This window comes from Alternaria viburni (genome assembly GCF_023758015.1).
Source record: "Alternaria viburni strain BMP 2772 chromosome Unknown scaffold_7, whole genome shotgun sequence".
Taxonomy (NCBI): Eukaryota; Fungi; Ascomycota; class Dothideomycetes; order Pleosporales; family Pleosporaceae; genus Alternaria; species Alternaria viburni.
Window position 1 is genome coordinate 131217 of NW_026055776.1, and position 20662 is coordinate 151878.

A 20662-nucleotide genomic window follows, 5' to 3' on the forward strand; every position below is an offset into this window, starting at 1 on the left:
ATGTCCATCGCCAAGGCAATCCGCCGCCTTGGCTCGGCGCCCAGCCATGTAGGTGTATGCTCTGCAGCATCGACCCGAAGATGAGGATATAAAACTTTTGGCCCGTAGGTACTGCAGTTACTTCCTTACCTTACTACCTCTCACGAAACATCCTATTCGAGCCCTCAGGACATTCCCTCGTTACCTACATATCTAACTCGACAAGACAACTACGGTCGTTTCTACACATTCAACATGAGGTTCTCGGTCATCTCTCTCTTCGCTGCCGCTGCCGCCGTTGTAGCACAGGACACCGTCTCTGTGACTGCTGGTGGTGAGTGCGAGCCCCACGGCGACCACTGGTAAGGCGATCTGAACATCATGTATTGTATGAACCAAACTGACAATATCAAGGCACTGCCCCGACGGCGTTCCAGAGCCTACTGGTGCTCCTACCCCAGAGCAGCTTGCTTCGCACTCCGCTGAGGAAGCCGCTGAGGAGGCTACTTCCGGCCCTGCCTCCACCATCGCCTCCACCACCGTCACTGTCGTCTCCTCTGGATCCACCATGATCACTGCCTCCGCATCCCACAGCCATGATGACGAGGACGACCACGACCACGAGGCCACTGCCAGCACTTGCGAGCCCCACGGCGACCACTGGCACTGCCCTGCCGGCGTTGCTGAGCCCACCACCGCTCCTGCTGAGACCGTCTCTGGCACTGCTACCGTTACCGGCGACGATGCTGCGTCCGCTGCTGAGTCCAGCGCTCTCCCTGAGCAGACCGAGAACGCCGCTGTTGCCGTTGGCGCCGGAAAGGTCGCTGCTGTTCTTGGCGCTGCTGCTTTCTTCTTGTAAGCGCGGATTCGCTGGGATAGTTTGTTGGAACCTTTTCGCAATCCAACTCTAAAATGAGTGGATGTGCATATGATGGATAAACTTGGCTCTGCTACACGACTTTACCTGTATATATTAGTATAGTGGGGCTACTTGATGGCATCCTAATTAGACTCAAAAGAAGTGATCCTACACAAGGACTCACTTAAGAAGATGTGTGACGCGCGATTCGGCACTGCGCAAAGACTTCATATTGAAGCTCGTTGTACTGATGTTAGTGCTAAGCAACGTGTGAAACACTTGGCTGACCAGCAAACTGCATGACATCGCGTTATGAGCCCCTGCTAAGGCCCGCTCTGTTTGCACTTTTTCCAGACTTTCTAGAACCTCGTTGATGCAAGCCAATCTAGAATCATGTCTCAACCTTTAAGTCTATGACACAATCGTATGCATGTCGTCCAGCACCACCAAAACACTTCTTCGTGCACCAATTTGCCTTACACCTCTTCAGAAACAAAGCACACCACGGCAAGACCTGCAGAACATACAACGAACCATGTCTTGCTTTTCTACACACAACACTCGGCTGATTGTCTCGTATATCGACAAAGAAGGCGCCGAAACGCACCAAGACAAGAACAAAGCACAGCACCTCCTTGTCTGGCAAACAGATATGTCTCAAAAAAAAGAGAGACATCACCATGCTACTACGAAATAGATGCTCACTCACATCTTCATCGAGATGAATGCAGCGAGATACCAAAAGAAAACCAAACAGTAACACTTGACATATATCTGATCACTTCTCTTAATAGCAGTGAAAGTCAGACCTACCGAATTATCACTACTTCAATCGCCTGCATAAACTATTGTCAAGATGGCATTCTCTTGCCTCACCCATATCTTCACCACCACAGCTTCCACACCAGATTCCACAGGCACAGGCGGCATGCACCACGCGTCTCTCCCCCCAAATCACCCATCCACCTTCGCTCCTACACCCTACATGCCCACCACAGCATTCGCCCCCTCGCTCGTCGCCGGCACTGCATACCACGAGGACATAGCCTCTTTCAATCGACCTCCCGCTAAGACCACGGAGAAAGGGGAAGAAATAAGAGACAGTTGGGTGCCAGAGTCAGAGTCGAGAGATGGCGATGGGTGGCATGTTGGGTATAAGCGGGCTACGCAAATAGTTGTTCGGAGGAAAGGGAGAGGGGAATTTATGTTTAAGGGAGCAATAATAGAGGGGTAGAGAGTTAACATTAAGGAGAGAGATAAAGATAAGAATGTTAAGAGGAGACACAGCGCGGGAAGGCTAGAAGATAGGTTTAAGTATTAAGGATAGGTAGATAAGGAGATAGCGGTAGTAAGAACAGAGGGTATAGAGAGGGATGTTGTAGGACAAAAGAGTGTATGTAAAGATAAGAAGAAGGTTAAGATTAGAACTAAGAACGAGAGTAGGAATGCGATAGAGGGAGATAGGAATAGTGTAGGGCGAGCTCTTTTTTGGAATAAGTTCTAACCAACAATGTCTACATATCAGCCACATCAAATACTATGACTGTGCACTTGCTCTCAGGCCAAAGCCTTCTTCTGCCAATCGTTACCACATGATACATCTTCCTCACATCTCCACTTTCGTATCTACACCATCGTGGTGTCCTCCGCCTAGCCGAAGACACATCCCGCATGAGGCGTTAAGCAAGGGATCTCCGCATACCAATAGCCAACTCCTCTCGCCCACGCCGCACACCAAAATGAGGTCGAAGGACCTATTCAAGACACCATGTGACCGATCTGAGTGACTATGACCACCAGTTGCGGGAGTAGGCGCTGTTGCCGCTATCCAACCGATGCGTTCGAGGACCATCTGTGCCGCATCGCTTCGACTATATGGACTTGAGGATGACGGTTAGATAGCAATCTAGATCCTATCGCGATCCGCTTTCGATGTGCGATTCTGTGGTATACGAGAGGGAATAGAGATACTGGCGAATGAAGGCCGATGCACGAGGTGATGGGCTTTGTTGGTTGCGTCTGAAGGACGAGAATGCTAGACGCAAAGTTGTGGAGTTAAGGACGCGCATGCAGAATCGATACTTTTGGAGGTACTATCGTGCAGTCATTAAGTGGAGTAAGTGGGTCGTCGAGCAAGATGTTGGTTTACTCAGAAGCCGCCGAAAGATGTGTATAAGAAAGCCAGTGCATGCCTCCTATTTCTCTCCTCACCCATCATTTCAAAGCGATAGCAAGCCGCAATCCTCTTCACTCGAATAAGCAGCACCATGAACATGAAGTTCCTCAGCCTTACTTTCACTTTCCTCTCTCTTACTGCTTTCAGTGCAGTTGCTGCACCGGCGCCAGCACCAGTAGCGGCACCAGTACCACAGATATCAATAACACCACGTCCGGATCCTTGCGTAGGCCGCTACTGTATCGTCTACCCTGAGCCATGGTCTGCTAAGCGCAAAAACGTAACCGTGGACTGCGCAACGAACTCTTTTGCGTCTTTTGAGTGGTGCAACGCAGGCTGTGAGAACGGTGTTTGTCTATGATCCGCTATTTCCAGTCACGGTGGATGACGGTGAGTACAATAGTTTGATTTCCAATCGAGTTTCTGGTACTGACTACCTGCACAGCTGAGGAGGAAAAGTGGTATCCTCTTATCTGGGGTATGCGAGATGACAGGGATTCGCGAGGCGTGATCTTGATGCTATCTTGAGATCCACAAAGACAACTGAGGATTTTCTCAGCACCTTGAAGGAACATGCAGGGGACATAGCTCACGGAAAACAACCCCATTGTTCATGAAATACTCGAGTTGCGAAGTTGTGAAACATATGGAGTGAAGATGCTGATCAAGAACTCGTATGTGACGACTGGACATAATTCAGTCTATATACTCTCATGTGAGAGTCAGGCACTTGGTCATCTGAACTGGTAGAGGCGTGATGCGAGAGATTGCGTTCCGACAAACAAGCAACGATAAGCCAGTATCATAACAGGATTTGATGAGATGACTTGATCCTGGGGATTTCAGCAGTGCAAGCGACTGACTGGATCTTCTCAGAAAGACAGAGGACGAACGGACGGTATTACAGAACGCATGACGGAATTGAACAGATCCGAGACAGCATGAAGCGCAGACTGACACGGGCAGACAAACTGACGCGTAAGGTGACGTGTACTTGCCATTCTTGAGGCCGAACGGAAATTCGACGAACAATACCATCGCTATTATCAGTGATGCATAGTTGTCCTTGGAATGAAGGCTGTGTGAGATCTAGACGGGTTACCTCATGAGTACCAGGTCAGCTGGTAGACGTCACGGCATCTGCAAAGCAATAGCTTATATGTTGGAATGTCCCAAGTCGCCAATGGAAAGAGATAGCAGTCGATACGACAGACAGCCAACGTCTTGAAATCGTATTAGCGCCCTGCACTCTCTGTGGTGCTGATTGACCGGCGCATACCCAGTACCAACAGCATGATCTGCATCCGCACTTCTATTTCAAGCCTCGTATATGTGCAGTTGTCGAATGCCGCTGGACGTAACGTCTGCAGCCGCCGAATCTCCCGTGTTAAGTAAGGGGGTGAGCGCACCAATAGTTCCCCTCGCATTCTTTCACCGATCAGATCATATCTTCTAGAAAGACAGGGGCTTCCAGAAGGCCACCCTTGAGGAATGCACAAGTCGGACTGTTCCAAGCCTTTCGGTGCTTGATGTACGCTCCGATCTTGCCGGATTGTGGCCACAGGAGCGCGCAGCATGCCAGCGCATCGTATGTAGTAGACCCTGTGAAAGTTGAGGTATGTTGGTATGTACAGAAAGGTATGTGCTTGCTGCTATCAGACCATATGGACGCGGGGTGGTCGTCATGTGTGGCATCTTGACTGCATGGTGGCTGTCCCTGGGCCCGACCATTGGAACGATCGGTATCTGAGGGTAAGGCTGCGCCTGCTGTAGACTGACCAAGATGGTCCAGGGTCAAGACGTGGCTTTTCCCAGTGTGACGTTCGTGTTCAAGAGGCGCCCAGTACACTGAGCCGCAGGAGCTGAATGCGACTGTTTGGGTCTTGCGGCGTCTATTGAACACGCTAGGTCAACGTGGCTCTGTAGTGCCTCCAGGGGCGCTGAGTGTAGCGAAAGATGGCCTGATATCGAGACAGCATAGGCAGAGGAAGTCTGGTCGGTGGAGCGCAGACGTCATTTGTAGGCATGCACCTAGCCTGAAGGTTTAGCACGGGCTCATGCAAGGACTTCGGGTGTACTCTGCTGTCACGCTTTGCGCGATAGTCGTTGCAAAGCGTAATTTGAGGCATGCAACTCCGTGCGATATTACCGCGTGATGGAGATAGCACAGGTGTGGGTTCAGGTTGTTTGGCGAGGCTGCAATTGAATAGAGTGAAACGAGTGTGGGATCCAGGCCTTAGGCAATAACGAAGCGCATATCGCAGTGGGTGCAGTGATTTCAGGTTGGGTGAAGAACCTTTGCAAGAGACAACGCGAAATGCTGTAAACCATATACGACTGGTGCCATGATGCGTCTTCTCGTGTAAGCTAGGGCGGGAGACTGCATTGGTTGATGGTCTTCAGCAACGACGCTGTGCAACTCTCTGCGCAGCCATTGCCGAGGGTAAGGTACGGAAAGACGACGCCAGACGCGAACACTGGCAGACGGCGTCATAAAACGACCAAACCATGCAAAGTTACCGACCAAGGTTTCAGCGACAGGGTCCATCAGGGTCGAATGCGAAAGCGCGGAAGACGACGCTGTGTTCGGCCAGGGTGAAGCGATTGGTAACTTCCGGGGGATTTGTCGGAGCCCAAGTGCGACAGCAGTCAACCAACAGAGCGTTTGACATGTGCGCGTGGTGGGTTCGCCGGCGGCAGTCCCAATCAATGAAGGGTGAAACCTCCGCTTTCCGCAAACTCTAATGGCATTTACTTTTGCGAGTTGCTCCGGGCTGCGGATAGAACGGGCGTCCTCATGCACGATTCGGCGGTACGTGATGACCACGAGATGGACTCGGCATCGACAAGCAAGGGCAGCGTCTGACTGCGATTAGATGTCCAAGACGTCGAAACAGCGCGCAGGATGTTGTTGGCAGCAGGAAGCGGATCCGATCGCCCCCGGCCCTGAGGAGGGCTGCAACGGGAGAGTGCGCATCCCGGCCGTTGAGGAAGACAGGAATACTGGGGCTGCATGCTTCCGATAATGGAGGGGGCGAATCAAGGTGGCTGGAACGACGGGTAAAGGATCCCACTTGGCGCAATCCAGCAGAAGGGCAGCAGGGGCATGTCAGCCACGGTGATCCTTTGCGAGTGGGCCGTTTGCTGCCCACTGCTGGCTGCTGGAATCCGCCTCGCTGGCCATTGGTTTCCAGCGTCCCAGCCGGCAGTCAGTCAGCAGCGTCGCATAAAAAGCACCGTTGGAGAACCGTTCATGGGGGCGGTCAGCACTCTGGCAAAAGGACGAGATGGGGCTGGAAAGAGTAGCGAGGAGACGGCATGGATAGTGACGAGCATCAGACCATCTGGCTGTTGTGCGCGCCAGCCATTGTCGCACGGCACAGTGTGCTTGGCCCAGGCGGTATCTCCCGGGCACCCTGGCACCATGCATCCCCAGGCGGGCCTACTACAGAAACCGGCTCTCTACCCAGACGTGGCGCCCAGCTGAGATGGGCAGCAGTGCAATTTAGTGACATCTGGATGTGGGAGAGGCGAATGCGAAGGTGACTAGTATGGAATACTCTGTGCTCGTAGGAGGGAGTACTCCTGCGTGTAGTATGGCATGTGCGTGCCTTGTAGCGTAGGCATGGCGCCAGACCCAAGGCGATGTGATGGGACGACACCATGGTTGCCCATCGAGAGCCGGGAGCTGGAACCGTGTGATCGGTGGGCTCTGGCCTGGCTGGCTAGTTTAACTTTGGCAAGACGCGGGCCAATATGTTTCGGTTCCCGCTTGGTGCTCGCTTCGGGGTGCACGAGTCAGTGCCGGTGGTTGTGCCCAGGTGGTGGATGGCGGGCGTGCAGAGAGGAAGGTGTGGAGAGCAACGCGCTCCTTACCATGGTTCTCGCCAGCTTCTCGCGATGCAAGACGATGCACGACGATGCAAGACGACTGCGCCTTGCCGTGGTGGTACTAGGACTGCAGCTTCTGCGCGCGAGGCGTCCGCGGAGCATTCATGGATTGCAGGCGGGTGAGGCTTCAAACCAATAGCCACAGCACACTAAGCTGCCTTTGTCCGGCTAAAGTGTCAGTGCAGATGAGCCTGACCCAGCGGGCCTCTCAGCCGTCCCCTCTCATAGCCGCGTGCCCTCAGCTCTCCCCATTCTTCACATATCCATCGCCGACTCTTGCACCCTCTCTGCAATTGCGGTTCCGACGACCGGTGCTGTTCTCGCTCTGCCATCTGTCTCGGAGGATCCTTTTGAGCATACTTGACTTGGCATCATCTTAGCCAGCCTCGCCGTCGCGTCTCCCAAGCTTTCTGCTATCTGCTTTCTGGCCCCCAGCACCCGGCCCTCAGCACCACCCAGCCATCGACCGCAGCACCGCAAAGACATCCATCTCTGCGCATCCCCCACTGCACTGCTCATCTGCTCGACTTGTTGCTTTGCGCATCATTTTTGGTTGATTTTCCACGTCTCCATCGGTAAGTTTTCCCAGCGAGTCCCGCCCGCGCCTTTGGGATGCCGACAGTTCGGGCACGCGTCAGCCAGCGATGCGGCGTTGGCCCTGCGGCGCCCACGAGTCTGTCGGAATGGCATTGTCAAACGCATGTACTGACCACTCCAGATTGTCTGCTACCGTGGTTCACTCCAGCGTAGCTGTTGTTCTAGCTCGTTCAAAGTACCCATTGTGTGGTCGCTGATGTAAGTGTTCCCTTTGGGTGGGTGCCGCGAGGCAGTCCCTGGCGTCGACTCACCCCGACTCCACGACGACTCCGCATGCTGACTCGCCGCAGACCAGACACATCGCACTCATGATGTCCAACATTGCTGTCAGCCACGAAAACAAGAGCCAATTCATCCGCACCACCAAGGATGGCCGCACCATTCGCTACAATCTGCAGGTAATCCAGCAGCCCGAACGCGCGCGTGCATGTGGTAGCGGCGCAAAGTCGAGTGCCGATCGCCGCCCCGTGGACCCTCCCCCAATTGTCGAACTTCGCATCTACGAGAACGACCAGGACATCACCTTCGCCTACAATGCGAGTTTCTTTCTCCATGCCAGTCTCGAAAATGCGCGCGCCATTGCACATGGACGCACCCAGTCTTCTGCAGGTCCCAGCTTTCCTGTCCTGACCGGCACCCCCGTTGCGGGCATGGCCTACCTCGAGCGCCCTACGCCTGCCGGTTACTTCATCTTTCCCGATCTTTCAGTCCGTCACGAGGGCAAGTACCGCCTGAGTTTCGCTCTGTTCGAGAACCTGGCCGAGGTCAAGGACCTGGACCCTGGTGACCCAGAAGTCATCTTCGACGGCAACCACTTTGTCTCCCACCGTGCTGAGGTTAGATCATCGCCATTCACCGTCTTCTCTGCGAAGAAGTTCCCTGGTCTGTCCGAGAGCACAGCCCTAAGTCGCCAGGTTGCCGAGCAGGGCTGCCGTGTTCGCATCCGTCGCGATGTGAGGATGAGGCGCCGCGAGAACAAGTCGTCCAAGGAATGGGACGAGTATGATGAGGAAGGTGGTGGCTACGACCGCGCGAGAGGAACAGCGACCCCCGAAAACTATGGCCAGGCACCAAACGCCCCTCTCGATGACCGTCCGCGGTCCGTCTCCAACGCCAGCAATCCGTCGCTGGCACCACCCCGCCGTCCGAGCATGGAGGAGATGGCACATGGCTACCCTGCCAGCAACGGCTATCAGCAGCAGATGCCGCCGCCGCAGAACCCCACGTACACGCAAATGCCTTCGTATGCATCGAGCCAGCAACACCAATACTCGCAGCAGTACTCCGCTCCCCAAACGCCTTCCATGATGCAACCTCCCCAGCATTCTACTGCATACCCGCAACACCCGCAACACTCTCAGCACGCTCAACACGCCCAACACAGCAGCTACTCGAGCCAGCAGCAACCTCAGCCCACAATGCCCGCAAGCCAGCAATACAACTACTCAAACTACCAGCAGCCGGCGCACTACGACCAGGTTCCTCCTTCTCGTCAGGAACACGTTCCCGCAGAGTACGTTCAGCCAGTCGACTACCGACGCTCGTCTGTGACCCAATCGTCGCCTCAGCAATACTCCGCGCCCAGCCATGCAGTGCAATCCTACAGCTCCATGGATCAATACAGTCGACCACAGCAAATGAGCCAGCCTCTGCAACCCTTGCAGCCCCTACACACCTCACCACAGGCTTATGCTTCGTCTACACCTAGTGCTGTGCACACTCCCAGCCACCAGCCGCTGCCATCTTTGAGGCCCATCGTCGCCGAGAAGCTGGAGCCCGTCTCGCCTTCTTACCAGTCACCGCCCGGTACCCTTTCAGCTACCATGTCGGTCAACTCTGACGGGTCCAGCCAGAACTATGCGCTGCCCAAGTTCAACGCCCAGGCACAGGGTCTTCCGCCCATGTCGGCTGGATCAAGCAACAAACGTTCCTTCTCCAGCACATTCGACTCCCGCCACTTGAACGAACGCATGGTGTCTGGCAGCAGGCCACAACCCTCTGGTGCTGGGTACAACTACGATCCTGCCGACTCTCCGGATATGGAGGAGCCAATGGACCGAGCGGCCATGAGCTACCGGCGTGCGGACGGGACACAACGGCAACGTCATGTACCCGCAGTCGGCCATTGAGTTGTTCTCTGCTGACGGCCGCGTAGCTCAGATAAGACCGGCCCCCAGCATGTACGTTGCATAAGGATCTGTTGTAGGAGTACGGCGTTATGTGTGCTGTTACGGATCTAATGTGCTCTGATCATCTATACCCCCGAGTACGACGAACGTGCGATCTCGCCACGGCAGTCTTTCCTATCTCGTCTCCAAGCCCTGTCTTTCTATGCTTTATTACATAAACGTCAGCTATTAAGCTGCACACTACCATTTCTTTTCACTGTTACACAAAACATACTACCCACATACCCCACATCAAGGCAAAACGCCCTCTGTTTCCTTTCAATCTATTATTCCTACCTTGTACTTTGTCTGAATGTGCTCTACAGAACACGCGGCTCAGCAAATTGAGAACTCTGGCATTTCCTTCTATTGGTTAACGGAACTGTGGCTTTATCATTAACGGCTTCATGTCGCCGTCCGGAAAATCGGATGAGATAGTATACGCATGAGCATGCAACAAGGGAGGCTGCTTGTGATTTGCATAGATTCCGTAAGCTCAATCATGGCACACAGTGCGCCATTGAACTTTAGTTTTGGTCCCTTTGTGTGAGCAATACATGCAGGTGGTGCGCTCTAAGTCCATGCCACGGAACGGATACATCTCGCGTCGTCTAGTCCGCCTCAAGAGTACCCCTCCAACTACCCCGCGTCCCGATACAGATCAACACAATCACGCAATTTGCCAGCGTCCTACCAGAACACGCGCCATGCATCCGACGAGTATAATGTGACTGTCTTTTACACATAATAGGAAACGTAGAGCTTGAAGTTTTCGCATTATGCCGCAAAGAAGAACGGCTTACCTAAAGCTAACCTGTGATGGTATGGTACGAGCGTGACAGGCTTCAAGCACACTTCCCGCCATGGGAAGCTACGAAGGAGTGCCCGCGGACTCTGGTTACAAGTGTGATCCACACCCGCGTGGGCAGAAATGACGTGACGGACGCGACTTTTGGCACAATTGATCCTCTGGTTCTCCCCTCTTTTCGCCTTCCTCTCCTCCATCCCCAAACGCTCTCGTGAAGATCTAGCACTCTACCACCAATTCATAGCGCCATTGTGCATAGTTCTTGGATTGTAAACCAACATGGCTGAGGAACTATCCAAGAACTTCGAGACGCTGCAACTGCACGCTGGTGAGCGCTTTTTAGCTTCTCTTCAGGTGTATGTACTAATACAGTATCTCCAGGCCATGAGCCAGACTCAGTGACAAACTCTCGTGCCGTACCCATCTACGCGACCAGTGTAAGTTGTGGAACAAAGTGGGCCTCTACTGACACTCATGCTGATACAAATAGTCTTACACGTTCAATGACAGCGCTCATGGCGCAAGGCTCTTCGGACTAAAGGAGTTCGGCAACATCTACAGCCGCATAATGAACCCCACCGTCGATGTCCTCGAGAAGCGTATCGCCGCATTGGAAGGCGGTGTTGCAGCACTAGGAGTAGCGTCTGGCCAGTCCGCCCAATTCATCGCCATAGCTGCTCTGGCGCACGCCGGAGACAACATCATTGCAACCTCGAACTTGTACGGAGGCACATACAACCAGCTCAAAGTCTTCTTCCCGCGCCTGGGAGTGCAGACCAAGTTCGTCAACGGTGACAAACCGGATGACTTCAAGGCTGCGATTGACGAGAAGACCAAGGCGATCTATGTGAGTTTTTGCGAATGATTGTTCACAAGCTGGCTAATGTCCCAAAGCTTGAGAGTATCGGAAACCCGAGGTACAACGTTCCCGACTTTGAGAAGATCGTAGCGATTGCGCATGAGGCTGGTATTCCAGTTATTGTTGACAACACGTTTGGTGCTGGAGGATACTTCTGCAGGCCTATCGACTTTGGCGCTGATATTGTCGTGCACTCTGCGACAAAGTGGATCGGAGGTAACGCTCACTTCGTCCTTGAACAGCAGGCATATATTGACCGAGACGACAGGCCACGGAACCACGATTGGTGGTATCGTCGTCGACAGCGGAAAGTTCGACTGGGGCAAGCACGGCAAGCGCTTCCCGCAGATGGTCGAGCCATCAGACGGATACCACGGGCTGAAGTTCTGGGAGACTTTTGGAGCCATTACATTCATCATGCGAGCGCGCGTTGAGATCCTGCGAGACCTAGGCGCAGCGCTGAACCCCTTCGCCGCCCAACAGCTCATCCTTGGTGTCGAAACTCTTTCTCTACGATGCGAGCGACATGCATCCAATGCACTCAAGCTGGCGAAGTGGCTCGAGAGCAACAGGAACGTGAGCTGGGTATCGTATCCAGGTCTCGAGAGCCATCAATCACACGAGCTAGCGAAGAAGTACCTGCCGCGTGGGTTCGGAGGCGTGCTATCATTTGGCGTAACAGGAGGTGGTGCAGCAGGCAGCCAGGTCGTAGACAACTTCAAGCTCATCTCCAACGTAGCGAACGTTGGCGATTCCAAGACGCTGGCTATCCATCCTTGGACGACGACACACGAGCAGCTGAGTGACGAAGAGAAGATCAACTCAGGTGTTACTGAGGTAAGCAAACATTGCTTAACGAGCCAAAGTGATTACATGCTGACAGGTTACAGGACCTCATTCGCATCTCGGTAGGCACAGAACACATCGACGACATCATTGCCGACTTTGAGCAGTCTTTCAAAAAGTCGGCAACGGCGCCAGCTGAGAAGGGTCAACCTGAGAATGCAACAAAAACAGGCGGCGGTGAGCCCTCTGCGTCCCTGTCGGGAGCTACATAGGAACGTGGTACTGAGGCTGTTGCTCTAGAAACGCGAATAGCGATTCCGAGATTGTAATGAGATGAATACCTAATGGTAGCCCCGGCATGTTGTGGCTGATAGGCTAGACGCTTGATACCTACACTACTGTTATCTATTGCGCAGCGTGAAGTCTCTCCGTGGTGTCCTCGTACGAAGTCGTTACATGTCTCTTCTAACCCCTGGCCGCGCACACGCAGCATCTCAAGCCGAGGCATCTTCCCTACCGGTGGGCTCCAGTACCGAGATCCGCTGACCAATCAGCATGGAGCCGTCTACGTGGTCGCGAAGCAAGGATGGTTACCCCAGGATCTGATCTCGACAACATGTGAAAGTCACATATCTAGCACATGACGCATCTGCGCATGCAAACGCTCTCGTCATGCTATGCGCACCAGCCCTCTCGCTCAGCGGTATACCCAAGGCAGCGCGACGCCCCATCTCGTTCCCCGCAAACACATGCCAAAAGGTGCCTGCTCCGGAGTCTGGAGAAGAGCGGGATGCCCAGACATCGGGGTTTCAGCTGCATCCAGCGCACCTGACCGGTAGCTTTCGGTGCAGGAACTTGGCTCCAGTTTTCATCTTGGTCGCAATTGGACGGGCGCGCGACATGACGACTTTGCCGAGGCACGTTTTGCGCCGCCATGGGAAATTGTGGAGTTTCTGGCTTAGTCCCGTATGATTACGACCCTTGCCTTTAGGGTTCGTTGCGCCTGATTCCCATCTTCCACTGCTGAGTTTGAGCGCGTTGCCCTTTCTCGAGACGTGTTGCATCTTCTCTTTACTGTTCGCTATAGCCGAGGAGAGAGCGGGAGTCCTGGCGTAAAGCTATAGGTATGTGAGGTCATCTGCCATGTCGCAGCTGGAAGCTAGAAGCTTGGGGCTGTCCCGGACACGCCGACCTCGCCCATGCGCGGCGTGTTTACCAAGAGCTCTGCTGACGTTTAATATAGAGTAGACTGTCTGTCATCACCTCGTTGGTATCACCTTTACACGTTACACGAAGCCGTCCTCGACCGAAGCGGAAAGAGCGACCACGCGAAACCAACCTAGCCGAACACACGCATACGCAAACATGTTCGGATCTATAGACCCTCAGTTGGACCGCGCGGAGGAGCTCCACGGCCCTCCGGCAAAAGGACAGCCATACAGCGTGGCGTTGCCCGGCTCAGAGGCAGAGGGAAGGAGCGCCATCTACAGGCATTGGAGGTTTACGGACAAGCCTCTGCTGGATCACCTGGTCCCTGAGATTAGGACACCCCACGAGGCATTCGAGAACTCGGTCGCCAAATGGCCCAAGAACAAGTGCCTGGGCCACCGCCCCTACGACACCGCCACCAAGACCTTCGGTCCCTACGTTTGGGAAGACTACGAGACAGTCGCTAAGCGGAGAACGAACTTCGGCGCTGGCCTGGTACATCTGCACAAACAAGCTGGCGTTACCGCGCCAAAGTACGGTATTGGACTGTGGTGTCAGAACAGGCCGGAATGGCAGATCACGGATCTGGCGTGCATGTCACAAGGACTCTACACCGTTTCCATCTACGACACGCTAGGTCCAGACACGACCGAATACATCATCAACCACTCTGAGCTGTCTTGCGTGGTTGCTGGAGTGAACCACGTTACTGCGCTGTTGAAGCTGAAACCTCGATTGCCTTCGCTAAAGATCATCGTGGTCCTCGACCCGCTTTCCGCTGGCGAGCTTCCCGGAGAGTCCAAGGGCGACATCCTGAACTCGCTTGCGAGCGAACAAGGTGTGACAATCCACTACATCAAGGATGTGGAAGCTTTGGGCGAGAGGCAACCGATCCCGATGAACCCTCCTACACCTGAGGACATTGTCACTATCAACTACACATCTGGCACTACGGGAAACCCCAAGGGCGTCGTTCTGTCTCACAGGAACGCGCATGCCGGAACATGCACATCCATGGTCATCATGGGTAGCAGTCCTAACGAGGTCATCTGCTCTTTCTTGCCCCTGGCACATATTTACCAGCGGCTGGGAGAACACAGTGGGCTGGCAACTGGTGCTGCTATTGGTTACTTCCATGGAAACATCGCAGAGCTAGTAGATGACCTGCAGATGCTTCGACCGACCATCTTCTCTGGTGTACCCAGGCTGTACAACCGCTTTGGAGCTAAGATCAAGGAAGCAACCGTCCAAGCCACTGGCGTCAAGGGAGCACTATCCCGACACGTGGTATCGACCAAGCTGGCGGCTCTCAACGACAAGCAAAACCCTACCAACAAGCACATGCTCTACGACCGCATCTGGGCTAAGAAGGTTTCTGCTGGTCTTGGACTGGATCGCGCAAAGGTACTTGTTAGTGGCTCTGCGCCCATTGATCCCAGTCTGCATCAATTCCTCCGCATCGTCTTCGGAACCAACTTCACACAAGGATACGGTCTTACCGAGACTTACGCCGTTGCACTCGTCCAGCACGAGGGCGACTTCTCCGCTGGCAACTGCGGTGGTGTTGGACCGAACACGGAGTGCGCTCTGCTCGACGTGCCTGACATGGAGTACATGTCCACCGATAAGCCGCACCCTCGTGGTGAGCTGCTGATCCGCTCTGCATCGCAGTTCAAGGAGTACTTCCGCAACGAGGAGGAGACTGCCAAGGCGATTGACGCCGATGGTTGGTTCCACACTGGTGACATCTGCTCCGTCGACGAACTTGGTCGCTTCAAGATCATCGATCGCAGGAAGAACGTCCTCAAGCTCGCACAGGGAGAGTACATCTCCCCCGAGCGGATCGAGAATGTGTACCTTGCAAACTGCAGCTACCTCGCTTCTGGCTACGTTCATGGCGACTCGCATCAATCCTTCCTCGTGGCCATCTTTGGTGTCGCGCCCGACATCTTCCCACAATTCGCATCCAAGGTGCTCGGTGAGAAGATCCCAGAAGGTGATATCGCTAAGTTGAAGGAGGTCTGCAAGAACAAGAAGGTCGAGCAGGCAGTACTTAAGGAGCTGGAAAAGGTGGGACGAAAGAACAAGTTCAACAGCTACGAGCGCGTTAGGGCTGTGCGGTTGTTTGTTGATCCTTGGACCATCGAAAATCAACTTTTGACCCCAACGTAAGTCCAACTTGACGATACCAGTGGAATATCTTACTAACACTAGACAGACTGAAGTTGAAGCGCCCGCAAACGGTCAAGGCTTTCAGGAAGGAACTGGACGACTGCTACGAAGAGGCACTGGCCGAGGAGTCGAAGGCCAAGGCGAAGTTGTAGAGAGTGGAACTGCATGTTTGGCGTCTGGCGGCCGTACGAGGATACCTAGGCAGTGATTGCATGGTTGCTTTCCTAGCGCGCGGGTACCTGGGTACCCTGTGCGATTCATGGTACCATGGAACTGCATATAGATCGGTCGATTGAGTGTACAGTAGCGGTAATACTACAAATTGAACATGTTCATCCGACCGCTGTGGAGATTTCCCGGCTGATGTGCTGGTGAAGGGATAAAAATTGCAAGCGGTGAACGACAGTAGACAACGTGTCACGGGCCGTGGTGGAGAGTAGCGAGCAATGAGTGGGTGCCAAGTCACGCATTGACAGGGTCCTCCTCACCTCGGAAGCCGCAGCCAGTAATTGTCGTGTCCGACGCTGCAACCAGCGATGCAACTTGTCGACTAATTTCTGCACAAAACAAACACGCAGGCTCCTCCGCTATACACCCTCGACCCTTCTCCGCCTTGTTGCCGCCTCGCCGCTTCCTCGAGGCGCGCTCCCTTATCTCCACCACCTTACTGTATCTTAGCGCCGCGAGCACCCCGACGGATGCCCATTACACGCGCAACGGCTTTGGCCATGAGCGACGACGCCGCCGATGAGTCGACACAGCCGCGCGCGTCGCGCTTCAAGGAACACACAAACACCAACGGCAGCATACGACCACCGCCGGACGAGCTATGGAAAGACATCGGCATCGAAGAGCTGATCGAGCAGTTCAACGAGGAGAACGCGAAGCCGCCGACGTCGAGAAAGAGCTCTGCGAACCGCATGCCCCGCCTGGTCAAGTCGGCTTCTTCGAGGGCTGCTTCTGGTAGCGGGACCCCTACGGAATCCAGCTTTAGCACAAGCGTCCAGGCATCGGGAGCCGCGCCGACAGAGACGACATATGCACGCCTCCAGCGCGCGTTCGCTTCCATGTTCGGTAGTGTTCTGGGCAAGCGCAAAGCTGGGAACGCAGACGCGGAGCGGGAGAAGGACCAGCACCAGCAACTCCTCGACCAGCGCAAGAGGGATGCCGAAATCGCCTACCATGAGGCGAAGGACCTGGGTCTGCTTCCTCAACCAAAGGTCTTTGTACGACCCGCTATGAGGTCGCGGCAGTTTGGTACACCATCCCAGCCTGTTGCTGCCGAGAAGATGCAGCTTGGCTTGACCGCAGCTATGGCCGAGGCAGCGACCCCAATCCGCACACCGCGAACACCAACCCTCCGCCACACCCCCAGCAAGAAAGACCTGCACAAGCAGAAGAAGCTCACGAAGCGCGTCTCCGATCTCGAGTACAAGCTCGCCTCTGCGAAGAAGGAGCTCCAGACCGTCCTCTACAACGACATACCGCCCGTCCCACGCATCCCCGACTTCGCACCACCCACCCCCGACGTCACACCGAGCGAAAACGAAGACCCGTCACGGAACACAACCCCCGTCGAAGTTGAGCCCCCCGCCAGCATCGGCAAGATCGTAAAGAAGCGCAAAGCCACCATCCACGACTCGGACGGCGAGTACAAACCCATACCCACCGACTCCGAAGGCGACATCGACATGCTCTCCGCTGCATCCGCCTCTGAAGCCGAAGTGTCGGAGCGCACCGAGCGCAGTATAAAACGCGTCAAGAGCACCGCGAGCAAGAAGAGCCCTGGCAGACGGTCTAGCTCGAGGCTCACAAAAAGGTTCTCGAGGAGTAATCTGAAGAGCGAAGAGCCTGTGCGTGTTGTGCCTGATGGTAGGGACGTTCCTGACGTGCCTAGTATACCGCGTGAGATGGAGAGCAAGGGCAAGAAGGTCAAGGTTGGGGATGATGGGTTTGGAGGATTGGGCCATGAGATCTTTTGACTAGAAGATTGATGATACGTTTGGACGATGTTGAAAAGCTTGCTTTACCCGAAGACACCATTGGGCGTTGTCGCATCATCAGCCTGGGAACATGTTGCATAGCACATGGAGTGTGCGGGAAAGGCGTTCGCTGGATATCTTGTCCCTCTTCCCCTTTCTTCTTTTCAGGTCCTTTTCCTTTTTGTCATTTTCTATTTACATCATCAGCGTCCCTCTCGACTACTCGCACTGTGTGCGGGACTGGGGTTGCTATACTTCTTGTATCTGTCTTGGTCAGAGATTTTGGTCTTTTCCTCATTAATGTCTGGAGCATTTTGTATAGGTATTGTCTATGCATGAAAGCGACGAAATTACGACTTAATAGCATACAATGGCATAATATCTATTCTTGACCAGATTGGTGCTGGGGGTTTCAAGACTTGGAAGCGTACTACTTGCATGTGGGAAAATGTGTTTTGAGACCGAGATTGGTAGCTTGTAAGGCACTCTTCTGGTATGTGCACATGTCTTGGTGCTTTGGATCATGACGCTGCTGTAGTCGCTTGTCGTCATGCAAGACATAGTAAGACATGCTCAGACACATGTCTCTAGACATCAAAAGTCTCAGACCGACTACGACCCAAAACGATATATCTACCTTGCCAGAGGCTCACATGCAAAGGTACACACTGCAACAAGACACTAAACACATCATCCAACCAGACAAACTCAATCTACAAAACATGCCCTACCACCCCGACTCAACATCCCGCGCCCTCTTTATAAGACACCACATACACACTCCTACCACCCTGCAAGAAGTCCTCTGCTCCATCTGTCGCCAGCGCTGCACCGACCGCCACCAAGTCGTTCAAATCACTGCACATCCGGAATGTCAGTGTGTGTTTGGCGAGACGTGTCTGCTGCAGTGGTTGGGATCTGGAAGTGCGGCGAGTGGCACTTGCCCGAGTTGTAGGGCTTTGTTGTATAATCGGGGGGTTGGTGATGATGAGGATAGCGAGAGTGATAGCGAGGGGGATGAGGATGAAGACCAGGATGAGGACGGTGAAGAAGGCGAGACTCAAGGCGACAATGCACGCGGACGACAGCGAACAAGACAGGAAAAGGGGCATCGCCCTCGTCGCCGTAGAACGCCTTCGTCTTCGCGCCCAATATCACGAGCATCCTCCTCAGCCTTTTCTGCCGTTGTCTCCGTCACAGCACCACCTCGCTCTTTCCACCGCCGTCGCCGCTCCCCTTCTCCGTCTCCGTCCCCATCTTCATCAGCCACCTCACACACCTTTTCCGCCCCATCCACACCCACGCTCAACCCAACCCTCGCAATCGACACCCTAGTCACCGACCTCTGGGCCGGAACCTGGGATCTCGTAACAGAAAGCTGGTCGCTAACCCCAAACGACGCTTCGCGCTCACGTAGCATAACCCGCGCACAACTCATCATGCTGGTCCGTGATGTCAATCCTTTTGAGGAGGAGTTGGAGGATGCGGTGGTTGAACATCTTGTTGTGAGAGCGAGGAAGATGGTGGTAAAGCATCGGCGGAATGGGGAGTATGCCGATGGAGGGGAGTTGAGGGCGGAGAAGGAGGATGTCAGGTTAGCTGTTGGGTATGGGGTGTAGATGGTCCGTGGGCGTGTTTGCTTTTGCGCGTGTTTGATTGTTGTACGTGGTCTAGATTTCGCGTGTAACCTTATGGAGTTTGCTTTTTTGTTATATTAGTTCCCGAGAGGGTTGTCACATGTGATTCCGAGAAGGGTAAGCGATAGGGTCATACAGCAGATATATTCCATTCACATAACCTGTCTGGATACTGCATCTGGATAACGAAAGCAGCAAACCTCACATGACATAGCGCCTATCAACTTTAATGCTTCCAAATACCCTGCACGAACGCCCGATTGACCCCGCAGAAGCACGGCGGCTACTCCCATTTCCGAACCACGGACATGCGGGTCATCCGGTTGTGGCAGTCACGCCAGCCAATCGCAAACCAGGGATATAGTTCCGCTCCACCAGCTCTTTTCCCTCCCCCTGCTGCGTGCGCCCCACGTCATCGATAGGCCCCAGTCTAGAAACGACAATGGCCATTGTTTGGCAGGCTGGCCGGCCTATATAGTCCAAGGTGGGTCTGGGACTTTCTGACGTGCGTGCTTGCATTGTCTACCACTCCCGAACAGTACTCACGGAATTTCATGTACGAACATAAACCCGAGAATATGGCCGACGAGAAGAAAGAACAGGTGAAGCGTGTTGCGGCGGAGAAGAAGGATCAGGCTGAGCGTGTGGCTGCTGAGAATGGCATGTGAGTTGGTGGTGCTGTGAAGCCGAGATGCGATGGGTTGCTAATGGATGAGTAGTGCTAATCCTTCGGGTGCGATGATTGCGGCTTTTGCGCCCATGTATCTCGCTGCCATACCTCTTACGTGCGTCTTCTCAGGCTCTCGAAGCCGTTCGTCAAACCGGACTGGAACTGACTGGGCAAATAGGTCCTTCCTCACAAAGCCGAACAGCGTCACTCAGTCGCTGGTTCACGCGCTCATCAAGTTGATCCCTGGTGTCACAGTACGTTCGTTCCTCTTCAAAGCTCATATCACACTAATGGCAATCTCCAGACAACAGCGATAACTTCCGGACGCGCAATCCCCGCCCTCTCAGCTCTATACATATTCTGGACCTTCGGCGCATCGGGCGCGCTCTCCGCAGCAGGACAAGCCATGGGACGGGAAGAAGGTCTTGATCTGGAACATTCGAGGAAGCATATTCACAAGCTCGACGGGCTGCCACTGAGGCTGAGGAGTGCGCATTATGCGCTTATGGAGAACTTCCCGGGTAAGCTGATACATACTGGACCGCTCTTCATCAGTAATGAATGTCGCTAACGTGGACGTGATCGCAGGCTTCGCCCTTGCTGCCGCGCTGGCGCAGGTCCTTGCGCCTCGAGATGCACAGATCGTGAACCTGCTGGGCTACCATGTTATCGCCAAGTTGCTTGTGCATTACCCGTCTTACCTGAGCAACGTGGCTTTGCCGAGGACTGCTGCGCATGTCACTGCCACGGCGGCTTTGATCAATATCTGCTGGAGGTTGGCTGCTGGCAACTAGAATGGAAGGAAATTTTGAAGTCGTATTGATCAAGTAGAGACTACTATCTGAAACTATCCAAGACGTGTCCGTGGC

The 20662-nt window shown here is 54.1% G+C and overlaps 6 protein-coding genes across 6 annotated transcripts; all 6 read left to right on the forward strand.

Annotated features, from left to right (window-relative positions):
- J4E79_003996 (uncharacterized protein) lies at positions 1 to 838 on the forward strand (the record flags this gene model as incomplete). Its single annotated transcript, XM_049352886.1, has 3 exons — positions 1 to 48; positions 169 to 341; positions 394 to 838. 3 exons carry the CDS (start codon positions 1 to 3, stop codon positions 836 to 838), a joined length of 666 nt encoding a protein of 221 aa, XP_049212265.1.
- A 6972-nt stretch (positions 839 to 7810) lies between these two features.
- VEL1 (velum formation- protein) lies at positions 7811 to 9631 on the forward strand (the record flags this gene model as incomplete). Its single annotated transcript, XM_049352887.1, has 1 exon — positions 7811 to 9631. One exon carries the CDS (start codon positions 7811 to 7813, stop codon positions 9629 to 9631), a length of 1821 nt encoding a protein of 606 aa, XP_049212266.1.
- Positions 9632 to 10757: 1126 nt separating this feature from the next.
- Positions 10758 to 12395, forward strand: J4E79_003998 (uncharacterized protein; the record flags this gene model as incomplete). Its single annotated transcript, XM_049352888.1, has 6 exons — positions 10758 to 10806; positions 10860 to 10915; positions 10969 to 11325; positions 11373 to 11553; positions 11606 to 12174; positions 12228 to 12395. The coding sequence occupies 6 exons, from the start codon at positions 10758 to 10760 to the stop codon at positions 12393 to 12395; spliced, it is 1380 nt and encodes a 459-aa protein (XP_049212267.1).
- Positions 12396 to 13488: 1093 nt separating this feature from the next.
- J4E79_003999 (uncharacterized protein) lies at positions 13489 to 15656 on the forward strand (the record flags this gene model as incomplete). The annotated part of the gene is made up of 2 exons (XM_049352889.1): positions 13489 to 15500; positions 15551 to 15656. The coding sequence occupies 2 exons, from the start codon at positions 13489 to 13491 to the stop codon at positions 15654 to 15656; spliced, it is 2118 nt and encodes a 705-aa protein (XP_049212268.1).
- A 576-nt stretch (positions 15657 to 16232) lies between these two features.
- J4E79_004000 (uncharacterized protein) lies at positions 16233 to 17486 on the forward strand (the record flags this gene model as incomplete). Its single annotated transcript, XM_049352890.1, has 1 exon — positions 16233 to 17486. One exon carries the CDS (start codon positions 16233 to 16235, stop codon positions 17484 to 17486), a length of 1254 nt encoding a protein of 417 aa, XP_049212269.1.
- A 2215-nt stretch (positions 17487 to 19701) lies between these two features.
- Positions 19702 to 20587, forward strand: J4E79_004001 (uncharacterized protein; the record flags this gene model as incomplete). Its single annotated transcript, XM_049352891.1, has 5 exons — positions 19702 to 19787; positions 19843 to 19908; positions 19972 to 20047; positions 20098 to 20314; positions 20382 to 20587. The coding sequence occupies 5 exons, from the start codon at positions 19702 to 19704 to the stop codon at positions 20585 to 20587; spliced, it is 651 nt and encodes a 216-aa protein (XP_049212270.1).
- Positions 20588 to 20662: the final 75 nt, after the last annotated feature.